Source organism: Crotalus tigris, unplaced genomic scaffold (assembly GCF_016545835.1).
Source record: "Crotalus tigris isolate CLP2741 ecotype Arizona unplaced genomic scaffold, ASM1654583v1 scf7180000018226.349013, whole genome shotgun sequence".
NCBI lineage: Eukaryota > Metazoa > Chordata > Lepidosauria > Squamata > Viperidae > Crotalus > Crotalus tigris.
Window position 1 is genome coordinate 290871 of NW_024096892.1, and position 16803 is coordinate 307673.

Genomic DNA, 16803 nt, shown 5'->3' on the forward strand with positions numbered 1-16803 from the left:
AAAGATACAATCACTGAATATATATTATATTGATCATTCAAAGTACTTTGGGACTTTTTATGCTGTCATGATTAAAATAGGGACAAGAGAAATATTCAATATAAAAATAGCAGCAACAATGTAGCTAACTTGCAAAATGTAATAATGTTGTAAAATCTAAACTCTTATGTTTGGAAAATAAGTCCCCCAAAGATAAAATTGTCATATGAGATCTAAAGAGTTCCCAATCCATTCATCAAAGATTTCTGCTAATGGAAAGTGTAAAGAAACATTTCAAAAGAGAAAATTCTGTTATATATACTACAGGCCTATAAATTAAAACTAGAATGTTACAAACATTATTTTAGATATGCCTCTATCCGTTCTCCAGAGTCCATTCCTACAGATCATTAGCTAAAAGATGAAAATATTGTTTCTATCTTCTTTTTGCCATTGTTTATTTCCATTCTATTTTTTCTTATTATATTGTCTTATATTGATTCACTCTGTATCTTAATTGTCTCATTTATTTACATCATGCCTTTATTAGTTTTATGAAGACATATCTAATACTTCTTCCTCTTCTTATTTTCCCCACAACCACAATCCTGTGAAGTGAGATGGGCTAAAAGGAAGTGATTGGCCCAAAGTCACCCAGTTGGCTTTCATGCCTAAGGTGGACTAGAATTCATGATCTCCTAGTTTCTAGCCTGGAATCTTAACTACTAGACCAAACTGACTTTTTTTGAATATGATCATACAGAACTTTTCAATTTGAATTTTAGCTCAGTGTTGGAGTAAAAAGAACCGTAGATATTTTACAGACAGAATGTGCTGGGAAGTGGGCATGGTTTTAATGGAATTTTCAACAGCAATTCATATAATCAGTGACTAGAAACTTTTTGAGAATTGTTATTGATAGTAGTTGTGGACACTATTTTTCAGTTCTTCCAGAAGATGATGCAGTAAAAACTCTTGTTTTTATTCTGTGGGTTTCTTAGATCTACAGTGTATATTCTACTCTTTTTTTTAATGTGTACATCAGTGGTTCTCAACCTTTTTAATGCCGTGACCCCCAACCGGTCGTAAGTCGAGGACTACTCAACCGGTCGTAAGTCAGGGACTACTCAACTGGTGCAGCACCGTTTGCAGACTGGGGCTTTTGGCGGACTCAGCAGGGCAGAGACAGCCTGGACAATTCCTATTGGCTTTGGAAAGCCAATAGAATTAGACTCTATTCAAGAGAGTCTATTCTATTGGCTTTCAAAAGCCAATAGAATAAAAGGGAGTAGCACAGCTAAGGAAAAGGGGGGGGGGAAATGGCAGACTGCGTTGTTTGGCGACCCCCGTGAAATGATTGTTTGACCCCAAATGGGGTCCCGTCCCACAGGTTGAGAACCACTGGTGTACATGAAGACACTGAGGAATGTTATCCATAGATCAGGGATTAAATCATAACAATGCACTGAATAACAGAAAATTCTGTATCATTTGAAATGATGCTAAGGAGCCTAAGGTGGAGTCTTTGAACTGGACCCTCAGTGCAGTGAGGGATTGGATGTGGGGAAGAAAATGAAGTTCACCCAGGCATGGAGGAAATTCTCTTGATCAGTAGACAATCTAATAGGGTGGTGAGGAATCCAACCCATTCAAGTTAGGGCAGCAGTATCTCTGAAAGGTCAGGTTTCCAATTTGCACATGACTTCGGATTCTGAACAGTTTGGCAGGGACTCAGATAACAAGAATGCCTGAAAACGCCTTTGCACAGCTTTATCCAGTTTGCCAGCTGTGCACTATTTGAGGGAAAAAAAGATCTGGCTACAATGACTCATACCTTAATCACCTCTTATTTAGGAAGAGCATAGGACATAGGATTGCCCTTGAAAACATTCTGAAACTACACCTCATATAAACTGCAGTAACTAAACTTCTGCAGCCATAATTTCAAGCTTGTGGTTCATTTTTGGCACAAATCAAAGGACTGGTTTTGATCCACATATTCCTAGATAAACCTCCAAGTGGCCTCAATGACCCTCTAAAAGAATTCAAATGACCGGCTGTCTGCAAGGAATATTAATGCTTCCATTCCCCACCATCCAGTCAGAGCTGAAGAAGCTTCTTGGATGAGAAGCGAAATGTCTTCAAAGAAAAACAAGAAAGTCCAGTTGCCTCTTGAAAAAGCATCTTTGGGACAGCCATGACCTGGATGACTGAGAATCTCCATAGGCGCTCCGTAATTTACAATCCTCACTGGAAAACCTATAATTAAACTAGAATGTTTGGAATTAAAAATGGGGCATCTTTGGTAGCAGCACCCTGATTGTTGCAAAGGAGGTGAGATTAACTTACACTGTTTTAAGCATATGATAAAGATAGTTGTTCTATTGGGATTTTGAAGAATGTACATGTGTTGTCACTCTTCAGTTTAATACTGCTCTCAGGTTTTTTCCCCCTCTAATGCAGAAAATGGTTTTCTGAATTTGAAAAATATGCAGTGTACAGAAAGAGAAGGGGAAAAAGCAGACTGAGGAAGGCAAGAAAACACTGAATTTAAACTATACCGCCAACCTGACAGCATCTTGTGATAGAACATAGAATGTAGAACATAGAATAAATGGGTTGGAAGGGACCTTGGAGGTCTTCTAGTCCAACCCCTTACTCAGGCAGGAGACTATACACTCCAGACAACTGATTGTCTAATTTCTTCTTCATATCTCTCTCTTTACTGCATTTTTGAATATAGAGGACTGTGAATCCAAGTTGTAATATTAAACAGTATTACCTTTTCAGGCATTTGGCACGGTAATATTTCTATAATTCCAGCTCCCTCATGGGTACGGAGTCAATACTGCCTTGCTGTTTTTGAGGTTAGAGAACTACTGTAGGTTTAAGCCCTTGTCAATACAGACAACTTTTTGGCCTCTGTAAAATTTGCTCTGGCTATTAAGAGAAAGATTGCAAACTACTTCGTAAAACTTTTCTCTCTCTCTTTCTGTCTTTCTTTCCCTCACATACAAAAAATATAAATGTAGATGTGGACGTGAATGTAGATGTTGATATTGGTGTGAATTCCACACAGTGTCTGGCAGTATCAATTCTGCTGCTTCCTTTGGCTATGGAGATACGTGTTTTCAAATCCTTTGCAGAAACACCTAGCAGTTGAGCAGCCTGGGTGCTTTTAATGTCAGGGGTGATAATACCTCACAGCTTGCTGCTTTTGAGGGCACAGAACTGAGAAATCTCATCTTCACACTGTTAAAATGTTGTTGTATGGTGTGAATGTGTTAGCAGCACATATAGCTCTTGTTATTCATATAGCTTGCGTTTATTACATTTAATTTAAAGCGATGCTGCTCTTTTTTGCATTAGAACTAGAAGGATTAAAATGAGAAGAAGTCTTTTTGTATTATTTTAGGAGAGAAATACTATAGCCCAAGTAAGCAACTCTTGTGTTTTCTTTGTAGGCCTTAATCTCTTATGCTCCATCTTCAGCAGAGGTTCATGGCTATGTCTTACACAGCACCCATTTTATTCTGACAAAAATGGTTAAATTAAAAGATAATTTAAGAATGATGATTAAGTATGTTTTGTTTAAACTGACATGAAACTTCTTTCACTGAGTATTGAGGTGACCCACTCAGCATAATGAAACTTGTCCTTCTGAAGGTTCTTTGTATCCTAAAAGCAACTTACATGTCATTTGCAGAAGTAATTAAGAGAGGAAATGGGCAGACTCAAACAGGTTTGTTGACATGCATAGCAGAGAGCAAGACTAAACTGTTGGCTCTAAAGTCTAAGCTTCATAGCTGAACAATGTTGGGAATATGGGCTTCTCTCCACCTTTCCAAATGTTGATATTTATCCTATTTTTATTTAATAATTGCCACAGTGTATTGCAGATGCAGAAAACCGAACAAATATGAAAATGTAGTTTTGGAGCATTTGTTTTAAAGCTTCTAAGATCGCATGACAAGGGGATCTACATAATAATAGTAGAATATGTCTGTATTGGATGCTAACTATTGTGATATTATTTGTTTACTTGAAACGGCATAGATAGTTTGCACCTGTTAATGCATGCTGTAGTTCCTTTAACTGTGCTTGTATATTCAGCTTTCAATATTTTAGCTGGTAAGGTTGAATTTATCTTGCACATGTGTCCCAATACATCAATGGTACAGGTGAATGAAGACCTAAAAACCTCTATCATTAGGTACCAGAAGCACCATCTGGGACATCGACGTACAGATTGTGGTATTAATCATTTTAAAAATATTCAATTAATCTTATACTTCTAATTATATGCTAATGCTAAATGTTCTTATGTTAGCTTATGACAGAATTGGAGCAAGGACTGAAAAGTTTAGAGCTATGAAACTTTTTCAACAAGATACTATTTTAAAACTTCAATACTCCACTTCTGTGTATCATAGATAACTCCTTTAATTTGAAATTGGAATCTTTTGCGGCAATGCAAATTGATTTATCTCCCCATTACCACTGTTATTAATGCAAACATGATTTCATATACAAAACCTCTCAAATCAATCTTAACCTTTGGGGGCATCATACCATTCTTAAGGATTTCCTTAGTGACGATTGGAGGCAGGTGGCCTTAGTATTCAGTACTTTTGTGAAGGATGTAATGATGGCTAAGTAAAAAACCTTATGAAGACACTGCAAGGTGTTGGGCAGATGTACTCAGAGAAATAATCCTTTCTTCTAAATGCTTGCAAGCTTCTAAGAGCCCCCTTGGACAAAGGCATTTTGAGTAGGACTGGGCCACTGTTAATTTTTAAGAGCTGTTTCCTCTTCCTTCCACAAATATAGAATCTTTTTTCTGGGACAGAGAGAGGCCATGTTGGGTGCTCCCAGGGCTTATTCCATTTATTAATTTTATTTAAAACATTTTTATAGCTTCCCAGCTATAAATTCCCACCTGGGATCCCAGAATGAAATCAAAAGAGCCGAGGTGGCGCAGCAGTTAGAGTGCAGTACTGCAGGCCACTTTAGCTGACTGTGTTCAGCAGGTCAGCGGTTCAAATCTCACCGGCTCAAGGTTGACTCAGCCTTCCATCCTTCCGGGGTAGGTAAAATGAGGACCCAGATTGTTGGGGGCAATGTAAATATATATATATACATTGCTTACTGGTGTACACCGCTTAGAGAGTGCTTGCACTTAAAGCGGTATATAAGTCTCATAAATAAATAAATAAATAAACCCAGCTTCAAAGGGTGATTGAAACAAAAGCATCTTCAGTTCTGCAACCCATATTATATTTGCACGATTAAGTGTCCTCTTAATCAATTTACATTTTCAGCATAATAAAGTTGGCACCTCAACTCTCTGATGTAATCGAGAATTAGGAAAACTATTTTTGTTGAATTCAACTCACATTAACACCTAAAAAAAAGTCAATCAAAAATCAACTGTGGAGTCATTGGAGTTTTCTTAGCTTGGTTGTTAGCTTAAGACATTTTCTTACCAGATACCACTGATGATGTTACTTACTTGGATAATGAAATGACTGCAAGCAAACAACCAAGCTCAGAGAGCATCAAGGACTCCACCTAAAAAACATATTTAATATTTTTAAAACCTTTGACCATTGGTTAATTAGAATTACAGTTAGTATAGGTATGCCAAGTTCCTAATCCAACGTTCTTGTAAACGGCTAAAGTTCAATGTAACAATATTATTTAACTGATTATTAAAAAATATCACAGATCAGAAAAACCCCAAAACACATTTCAGTGCTATTAGTAATTTAGGATAATAGATGCTGCTAATGTGTCTAGACAAGTTGTGAGATCAAAATATGTTTTAATTTCATATATTGTCATTCTGCAGTTTTATCCCTATTAGCCAATGCATGAAAAATAAATTGCCTGCAATTTTCAAGGTGCACTTATCCTGCAGGGTTATATTAATTCCCCTGTTAGCCCATCTCTTCAATATCATGTATATAAAAATGCTGATTATATATGTTATATACTTTGGACTTAGTGTCCTTAATAATTGAAATAATACTTGTTTACTCTTTCATTCTAAAGGCCAATTATGTATTAGGTCAGTCCCTCTTTTTCCTACTGCAATAGCATTGATTTATGCAGTTCAATCAGTATTCTGTATTAAGTGTCAAGTGTATAAGGGAATGAATGTCCAATTTAGCAGATATAATATATAGTTCAGATGTAGGTTGTCTTACTTATACCCTCAAAACTTCCTCAACTTTACTTTTCAAATGTGGTTGCTTTGATTTTAAGTTCTATTGTTTTGAGACACATGTCATAATATGACAAGAGAACAGAAACCTTAGTTTCAAATATTTTAAAGTGAATAAATTAATAATCATAAATAGGAGAATTAGTGCCTATTCTCAAACTCTTCCTCGGTAAGAAAATGGGGATTATGCTGTCTAATACATTTTCTCAAGCTGCACATGGCTTCATGGGTTCATAGCATAAAGATAGAGCCTACTGAATTGGTTCCTATAGCAGCAGAAGAATGAACATCCTTAAAACTTCTCTTCTGTTAAAACGACTCTCATGCATGATCATTTCCTTCCTTAAAGTTACATCATTAAATATGCCACCTGCATTGGCGTTGCTTTCAGGAAAATGACTCTGTGCATCCTATGTAACAAGTAGAAGGCACTAGGATCCCAGTTCTCCAGAAAGAGCAGTTAGTTCCTCACATTGATGTTAATCAATGCTCCGTGATAATAGCAAGGAAGCTATATTCCTCCACTTGTGACTTCCTGTAACCCACCCATATAACCCAGCTCAAGGTCTTTGCTCTCCTCACATTCTATTAAAATTTCAGTTTTCAAACTTCCCTTTGCATACAATTATGACCTGGGGGTTTTGGGGCATTGTGATATTTTAATTCTCATTATTATTATAATGTGTCCATCACTGCAGGCTTTCAAAAAGAGACTGGACAACTATTTGTCTGAAATGGTATAGGGCCTCCTGCTTGAGCAGTGGGTTGGATTAGAAGACTTTCAAGGTTCCTTCCTACTCTATTATTCTATGTTCTATTAAAGCGACTTTTAATTTTAAGATACGATTCCACATATCACAAACTGTAAAAACATTGCAAGAGGTGAAATCTAAACTCTTCCATTTGCATATTAAAAATACAGAGCACTTCTGTAGGATACTCTACAAATATGTATGTGTAAAATTTATAACTGACTTTATAAGCGGGGAAAGATGGAGGTAAGGAATAACAGTATGTCGTCCTTATTTTAAGCTATCCATCTAGAGAAACAAGTTGATGCATGTCATGAACTTAAGCTACACCTTCTGTGAATCTTGTTACCCACCCACCACACAGGGATGTGGGTGGATTTACTGTATATGTTTCTGTGGTATTTTTGCCACTTACTTATTGGTAAAGAAAGTTGGACTATATGATGTCTAAAATTGATTACAGAGTCTATATGTATCTGATGAAATTCATTAAGAATGAAACCAGTCATCTGTTGATCAGCTAGGGGCAAAAAACACCACAGGAAAGATGGAGGGCCAACGTTAAAATATATATCATACTGTATCAACAGTATAAGTAAGTTGGTGAGACAGGTGAATTTCTCTGGGAAAAAAATCTTGAAAATTTTCTAATAAATTTTCTAATAACACAAAAAGGTGGGTCACCAAAGTTGTAGAAGACCATGTTAAATAACATGATAAGATGCCTAAATTCAGAAGGAGGTTTGACACCTGTTCAAACTAACTCATTGAAAAACATAAGCTTTTATGAGCTGTGGCTCACTGATGTAGGATTTCAGATGAAGCAAGAGACAGGGGGAGAAAGAGTAGTTATGCAGTAGTAAACTACACAAGATGCTGACTACAAATATCTCATCAATTAGTAATTGTAAGGTTCTAAATTTCCATTGTGTTGGTTAATTATGTGTTCAGAGACAACCTGAAACCTTTTGATGTGTGTGAGTTCCACAATCCCTTGCTCTACAGTTTTGTTGTTCCAGAATGATACCTTGGGATCTATAATGATACCTTGGGATCCTTGGAAGCTAATATATTCTGATACTACTTTGACCTTGTAACTCATGACGACTTAAAGGAAGAGCAGATAACATTACCTCTAATCCTGTGTGCTAAGTTGTGATAGTGCTGTTGGGGTAAATGTGGGGTAAAAGCAGACATCTGGGTTTCCATGTTAGACTCAGGTTTCTACTGTTTTTTGAGATTAACTAGGAAAAAAATCTAAATGATGGATGGATACAAACTAGTAATAGTTACATTTTAGAAATCAGCTTGGTAATTAGCAAACTACTCCCCATTATTAAAGCACAAATATCCCTCAACTATCCCACCTTTTCAATTATTCCAGAGGAATTTTTAAAGGGCCCTAGAACAAATGAAAATTGTATTCTAACGATTCACAATATTATGGAATAACAGTAGAGTGGAAGCTTAGTATTCAGCACTTGTTTTCTTCATTCTTGGCTTCATCATCATCCCATCCTGTTTTGTTCCCATCCAGGCATCCAAACTTGGCAAATTCAACAATAACTATATTCTGCCCCAAAGAAGCCAGCAGGACCCTTGGTTTTAGGGCCTGAAAAATGGTATCTTTCCCTCTTCATTATGTGTGACAACTTCTACCTTTTTTACTTAGTTGTCTTAGAAGAAATTCTAAGAATTACCCTGTCTAATTGATTTAGGGACCTTTAACACTGTCATAGTTTTTTCTGGCTGTTTTGTATGCCTGGCTTTATAAACACAATAATATACCGTAACAATAATTTCATTGTTTTGGAAGGCTTATAGGCCTTTTGATGCTGCAATCTCTCTGGTACAATGCGCCACTCTCTCGGTAAGAAATAAACCTTGAACATGAGTGCAACTATGCAAATCATATATAATAAAATTGAATTGTTCTGAGATTTTGAGGGTGTTTTCCACAAATAAAGAACATGTCCTGTTGCCAGCTGCCCTATCTGAAAAATACTTATCCTGAAAATTGGACTTCAACCTTTAGTAATGAGATTAAAGATTGTAATGATTTAGGGTCTTGATGCTTCAGAAAATACATCTTTTATTGTGTATTATATTAACTTTTATTGAGGGAACAGTTCCCACAGTTGGTAAGGCTACGGGTGAGGGCTACTCTATCTAAAAATCCCTGGTTTTGGAATATTTTCTCTGAAAGCCAGACTGGTGCCAGGGTTGACAGCTGTTTAGGTGGCATTTGAACCTGGCTGTTATCCCATTGTTTTTTTATTGCTGGGTATTATTCTAACAATTTATTATTTTACTTCAGTTTAATTTTCATCTAATATATTTAAGGGTTGTAACTTACTCTGAGGATCTTAGAATGGTGGGCAAAGTAGAAATATTTTAATAAATAATAAATCTAGTCTTAAAAAAAGTAAAATAAAATAATATGATTCTGTTATGGGAACGTGTATTCTTCTTGCATAGTCCAGGTAAATAAATGCCAGGTAACATTGCTTGGTTGATTAGAAGAGCACTTTAGTTAAAAATCTGCTTCAATGTGTCCCAGAAAAATTGAAACTTTTTCTTCACAAAATACACTGCACATGAAACATCTGACATTGAACTTTCAACTGCTATAGTAACCATGAAGCAAAGGCTATATTTGTATTTTGGAAATGAAAGCTATATTTATATTTCTGAAAATTCATTATTTAAAATATGTTCCATTATATTCAGAATATCATTCTGGAACTGCAATTGTGTTCAAGTATTTATTAGTTGAATTTCAATTTGAAAAGAACCTATTCTATCTCCTGTTTCAGGTGTTCCTTCTATGATGCCTTAGAAAGAGAGAGGCACTTGTGTTTGAATGGGGAAAACAGACTAATCTCTGCCGTATACAGTTATTTTAGTAATTTATATGATGACTAATAGCATTATCTACAGTGCTTAAGAAACACATTAAAAAGTTACTAATAAAGGTCTTAAATCATTTTCTGATAATAAATGAATGGACAAATTAATTAATAAATGATCAAGACCCATGAGAAGAATTTATAAACTGTAATTCTGGGGAGGGGAAAATGATCCTTTGATAACTTTCCTATGAGACTGGACAAAGTTGAGGAAAGACATTTTAAATCCCCAAACAGGAGGGAATGGTAACTATAAAGGAAATTGAAGAAATGCAAATAATTCTCACTTAGCGACCATGACTGGGATCACTGACTCTGTCACTAAGTGCTAAAGTTGCTAAGTGGAAAATAATCTGTTATGACATCACTTCCCATTTGGTCATTAAGCAAAACATCATACGGCAGTGACTTGCCATTTTATTTCTGTGTTCTCCATTACCTTTGCTTCTTACAAGCCAGTGGCCAAGTATACAAAGAGTGATTGCATAGGGCACTGCAAAAGTTGTGAATGTGTGCCAGTTGCAAAGCCCACTGAATGTTGATCAAATGGGATGCTGCAATGGTAGTAAAGTTGGTTGCAAGGCTTAATTTTTTTTTTACATTACCATAACTTTAACTTTAAATGAAGTGGTCAGTAAATAGAGACTACCTGTAATCTGGAAAAGAAATTAAAAGAAAAAAAACAGAATCTGAGATGAACTTTGTATTAGATTGTTTTAGGATTATCCATCCTTTGAGATTTGTTAACAATAATTTTTATTTCTCACTGCTGACTTATGCTGGCTGACGATCATGAAGTTGAGAAAAGCTGCTGTACTAGGCAATTCATTTTATCATCATCAAAAGACAGTGAACTGTCTTCTTTTCCTGAGATACCTGGGATCAAACTTGAATTATCTTTGTTATCATTAAGATGATAAGTCACAGAATCCTAAAGGAAAAAAGCCATTAGGCTACTCAGTCTATCCTGCTGCTTAATGCAGAGGCTTCACTTAAAGCATCTCTGGCATAAATCTAGCTTCACTATCCAGTGAAGGGGAGCTCATCGTTATAACTGATCCCATTGTTGTATTGTTAGGAAAAAAAATTTCTAACATTCAGTCAGAATCTGCCTTCCTGCAGATTTCATGTTCAGCCCTCTGGAACAATGGAGATGGGTCACAACCTCCTTCTCTACTAATTTCCCGATATTGAGTGATGTAGCTGAAGTTTGCAGTAGGAAATCTAACCTTTACATTGCTTGAGAAAAAAAATGTAACAGACTCTTCACTCTAGCTGAATGTACAGTATTTATAATTTCGGTGTTATGGTTTGTTTATTTGCTTGCTTGCTTAATTCACAATAACTTCTCAACAGTAACAGCAATGTGCCCCCAGTGCCTCTTGTCTCTTTAGCCACACTAAGCCCTCTCAAAAGTGGTGACAACTAAACTCGGCAGGACTCTCTCCATATGCCCAGACAGGTTTGGAGAAGAGGAGGTGGTAGAGGAGGAGGAGATGACAATTCTTCCCCCAATCTCTTCTTCCTACAAACCCTGATGAAACAGATGGAACTGTAAGGGAGGGAGAGACAGTAGAAATGGGGGGGAAGCTCCTGTCCCATGCAGTACATGCCAGCTGGCTTTGTCTATCTCATCTTTAGAAGAAAGGAGTTACTTATAACTTTCTTTCTCCTGTGCTTAAGGTCAGAAGGAAGGGGACACAAAGTAGAGTGTCCCTGTGGCATATTTCCACATTCTCTGAGACTCAATTTTAATTTTTTAAAATCCATTTTTGGAAGTAGTAACTAAAAAGAACAAGTTTCTGGAATATGCATTAATTTTGTTAAGTGGGACTATTTAAGCTTGCTATTAAAAAGAACAATAAGGTGTCCCCAAGATTACTGGCCAGAATAGTCGAAGTACCTTGTATTCAACTTATTCTTAAAATATGCTCTTAGTATAAAAGACTGCTGAAGAAACCTCATGTAACTCCTCTGAGTTACTCTTTTATCAGAACAGAACAGAATAACACAGTTGGAAGGGACCTTGGAGGTCTTCTAGTCCAACCCCCTACTCAGGCAGGAAACCCTATACCATTTCAGGGAAAAGGTTATAATAAGTAATAATAATGTATATAGTAGTAATAGTAGTAAAGTTGGAAGGGACCTTGGAGGTCATCTAGTCCAACCCCATGCTCAGGCAGGAAACCCTATACCATTTTGGACAAATGGCTGTCCAATCTCTTCTTAAAAACTTCCAGTTTTGGAGCATTCACAACTTCTGGAGGCAGGTTGTTCCACTGGTTAATTGTTCTAACTGTCAGGAAATTTCTCCTTAGTTCTAGGTTTCTTCTCTCTTTGATTAGTTTCCATCCATTGCTTCTTGTCTTGCCTTCAGGTGCTTTGGAGAATAGCTTGACTCCATCTTCTTTGTGGCAGCCCCTAAGATATTGGAATACTACTATCATGTCCCCCCTCATCCTTCTCTTCATTAAACTAGACATACCCTATTCCAGCAAACGTTCCTTTACATTTTTTAGCCTCCAGTCCCCTAATCATCTTTGTTGCTCTTCTCTGCAGTCTTTCTAGAGTCTCAACATCTTTTTTACATCGTGGTGACCAAAACTGGATGCATTATTCAAGTGTGGCCTTACCAAGGCATTATAAAAGAGCCGAGGTGGCGCAGCAGTTAGAGTGCAGTACTGCAGGCCACTTTAGCTGATTGTGTTCAGCAGGTCACTGGCTCAAGGTTGACTCAGCCTTCCATCCTTCCGGGGTAGGTAAAATGAGGACCCAGATTGTTGGGGGCAATGTAAATATATATATATACATTGCTTACTGGTGTACACCGCTTAGAGAGTGCTTGCACTTAAAGCGATATATAAGTCTCATAAATAAATAAATAAATAATAAATAAAATGGTATTAACACTTCACGTGATCTTGATTCTATCCCTCTGTTAATGCAGCCTAGAACTGTGTTGAAGCTGTGTTATTATCACAAAGCTTTTTGCATGGAGCTGCCTTATTAATGTTTTTATATCCTTATCATCAGCATTCTTTTTTTTTTCCTTTGGAAGCATATGGCAATATTCACTAATGTTATCCTTACAAGAACAATCTTGAAAGAAGATAACTGATCTAAAGTCACCTTGTAAGCTTTGTAGTAGAGGAGGGACTTGAAAATGGATTGTTTCAGTCCACATTTAACCACTTCATTATTATATTACTCTGCCTCTTCATAAGTGGGTCATGTTTGAAGCCCCCTTGTACTCGTGATGATTTGCAGCAGGGTTATAACAGTTAAGGTCATCCATGAGGGATTTCTTTAAATAACCTACAAAGAGCAACTATGTGATAATGAACATTATAATGGATTATCCCAATAGACACAAATTCAAAGAATATCAAACCAATTAATTGACTGCAGAATGGGCTTTGCCTATATAAATATATTCTTAGAGCACTTTATTACTGTGGAATAGTAATGTTTGATTTTATAATGTGCTTATTGTTCTGATGGTAAATAAACATTCCATTATCTATGTTAGGATGTCCAAGTTTTTTATGCAGAAAAATAAAAAAACATTCCTTAATAGAGTTTTCCCAATCTAAATTCAATACAATTTAATGTTTGATTTCTCTTGTTGCCTCCTGTTCTTAATACGTGGTAAACACAAGGATATTAATATTTTTTTCATGATTAAGGGTGTTGACATGAGAGCAAGGGCAAACGACAACACATGCTTTATGATGTCATCATGAGAATATCTTTGCATGAGACATCATTGCATAATTTATTTATTTATTTATTTATGAGACTTATATACCGCTTGAAGTGCAAGCACTCTCTAAGCGGTGTACACCAGTAAGCAATGTATATATATATATTTAAATTGCCCCCAACAATCTGGGTCCTCATTTTACCTACCCCACAAGGATGGAAGGCTGAGTCAACCTTGAGCCGGTGAGATTTGAACCGCTGACCTGCTGAACACAGTCAGCTAAAGTGGCCTGCAGTACTGCACTCTAACTGCTGCGCCACCACAGCTTATGCACAGTGATGGCAAGTACTCTTATTTTAATATTATCATTGCTATCAATTGTAAGAATGAATTTATTTCCTATAATTTATATAATTTATTCAGTTATAATTTATTATAATTTCCTATAATTCCTATAATTGATAATTTCATCAGCCAAATTGTCACTGACTCATGAAAATTCTACCATAGAAGGGGTTCTAACATCCCTCAAGTAGGAAAAAAATGCATAAAATAAAACATGACAATGTTTTTGTCTCCTTCTGGTATAGTGGAAGCCCTTCATTTGGGAACACTTATGGCAGCCCATGGTTATTTCTTCCCTATCTCAGACCATGTTCTAACTCTGAAGGATGATGGTACCTTTTATCGGTTCCAAGTAAGTTTTTACAGCATTGTTTTTTAAACCTTAACTAATGATTAGAATTGGAGTTATTCACCCCAAACAGTAAGCAATTCTCTTCATAAAGTGATGGTCTAATCAATATGTACCTCATTCTGTCAGATAGAGATATTTTCCTTTTCCTCACTCTTAATACTCTTAATATTATGTTAATGTAATAGTCTCCCCTCCCTTGATGCTTCCTAAATGATCTGATCTATAATCACTAGAACTTCTAGAAAATATGGCCAGTGGATATGAATTGTGGAAATAGTAGTATTGGGAAAATCTATACATTTGGCCTTTCATAAGCAGCACCACTATTTTCATTTTAATATATAGATAATTTACAGCTTTTTTTCTTTCTTCTAATCCATAGCTAGATTGATTGTATGAAAAAAGTATATACTAGGGCAGTGGTTCTCAACCTTTTTAATGCCGTGATCCCCAACTGGTCGTAAGTCAAGGACTACTCAACCGGTCATAAGTCGAGGACTACTCAACTGGTGCAGCACCGTTTGCAGAATGGGACTTTTGGCGGGCTCAGTAGGGCAGAGACAGCCTGGACAATTCCTATTGGCTTTTGAAAGCCAATAGAATTAGATTCTATTCAAGAGAGTCTATTCTATTGGCTTTCAAAAACCAATAGAATAAAAGGGAGTAGCACAGCTAAGGAAAAGGGGGAAAAAATGGCAGACTGCGTTGTTTGGTGACCCCCATGAAATGGTCATTCGACCCCAAATGGGGTCCCGACCCACAGATTGAGAACCACTGTACTAGGGTGATATGTCAGTGAAGATTCTCAGTCACCCAGAAAGAGTTATCTGGAAGTTAAGTCATGGCAACTTTTTTGGTTTCAAACCAAAAATTTGGTATGATTCAACTTCCAGACATAGGCTAGGGCCTTTTGACAAGTAGGTGGGCCACAGAGTTTAATTATGCAACTAAAACCTGGTTTCAAGCTATTCATTACAGTCAAGGCAAGTCCTTGCATTCAAGAACAGTTCAGAATATTTAGAAAAGATCAAGAACTCTTGTTTATAGAAGAAACTAATTTCAGCTTAATATTGGGTTACTTGCACAATTTCAGAATAGGGAGTGCTAATAGGAGATTTTGTTTTTGCATTTAATGCCCTATCCATAGCATTAAAACTCCAACACAACAACAACATCAGAGATACATAGCCTTAGCATTGTCACACAAAAAGAGTTGTTGAGAACAAGATGGTATATAAATTGAATGGAATTAATGAATTAACACAGCTATTCAAACATGCACTTTTATTCAATCAATGATTCTCAAGAATAGCTAATTTTATCATATTTTATAGCTGCCCATCTCACTTACAGTGACTCAAAAATTGACATTCAGAATATGTATCATGTGTTGCTTTGTCCAATTTTTTTCTTTGTTTTGTTTTGCAGACACCCTATTTTTGGCCATCTAATTGTTGGGAGCCAGAAAATACAGATTATGGTCAGTGTGCATCTCACCTCTTTCAGTCTGAAGTCTTGTAATGAATGGACTAATCTGTTAATTTACAGTTTATAATTAAGCAACTGTTAGTTGTATTTTTCAAACCTAGGGTGAGAACTGCTAATGCTGAGCTTAAGATTGGCTTTATCTTACAAAGTTTATTAAGGCAGAGGTACATAGATTGGGAATACAAAAATGCATCTCTTTTTGCAAAGCTACCGACATTTATTTAGGAGAAGACTCAGAGACTGCAAATTTGATATTTATGCTATGACTGGCAAAGGTCAAGAAGGTCCAAAGCTGAAAACTAATTCAGGGCCAATCAAACAAGAAGTTATGTGAATGTAGTCATGGATAGCATGGGCCCCATGTGGTAATATCTTCCTTATATTATTTAGGCATTAATAGTTCTTTAGGTAGGTTTTTAGTTACAGTAATAAAATGTTCTTACAGTCTGCTAATTTTGTTTGTAATAATATTTATGATATAATTATAGATTAAAGGTTCTGTACATTATAACTAAACATTTACCATGAAATATATTAAACAAAGTGATTGAATTATTCATCTAACAATATAAAATGCAGATTCTGTCTTAAAATACTCTTACATGTAACTGATTGTAGACCTATATAGCACTCTTGTCCATTCATGTTGGACTATGATTACTGTTATTCTTTCCTTCAATATGGTCTCTTTAGTTGCAATGAAAAAAGCAAATGGCTACTAATCCAGAATGTTTCTAAATGTATATATGGAAGTCAAGTAAAAAAAAAAAATCTTGGTGGGTACCAGGAAATTTTGAAAATATGAGTGTCAGAGCATTAAAATTCAGCATGATTAAAATGGTTGATAAAACACTGAGAATATATTCAGGTTATGTCCCTTCAGCCCATGCTCACCTTGTGCTTAATTGGAAAATTCTATTGCAAAGTTCACATAAACAATATTCTGTTTAATTTAGAAAACCTTGCTCTTCTGCAGATACTTGCAAATAAATAAATGTCCAATGTCATTTGCCCCAAATTTGGTCCTAGCATCAGAAAACTAATTGTTT

General features: G+C 36.0%; 1 protein-coding gene across 4 annotated transcripts in view; it reads left to right on the forward strand.

Moving 5' to 3' along the window:
* The window catches only part of RGS7 (regulator of G protein signaling 7), a 174413-nt gene that overhangs the window by 118850 nt on the left and 38760 nt on the right, over positions 1 to 16803 (forward strand). For 3 of the 4 annotated variants that reach the window (XM_039349114.1, XM_039349116.1, XM_039349115.1), the window contains 2 exons: positions 14160 to 14266; positions 15695 to 15746. The exons of the other annotated variant lie outside the window; for it this stretch is intronic. In XM_039349114.1, coding sequence (XP_039205048.1) covers positions 14160 to 14266; positions 15695 to 15746 — 159 coding nt within the window. The remainder of the gene's footprint in view (positions 1 to 14159; positions 14267 to 15694; positions 15747 to 16803) is intronic. 4 annotated transcript variants of the gene reach the window in all.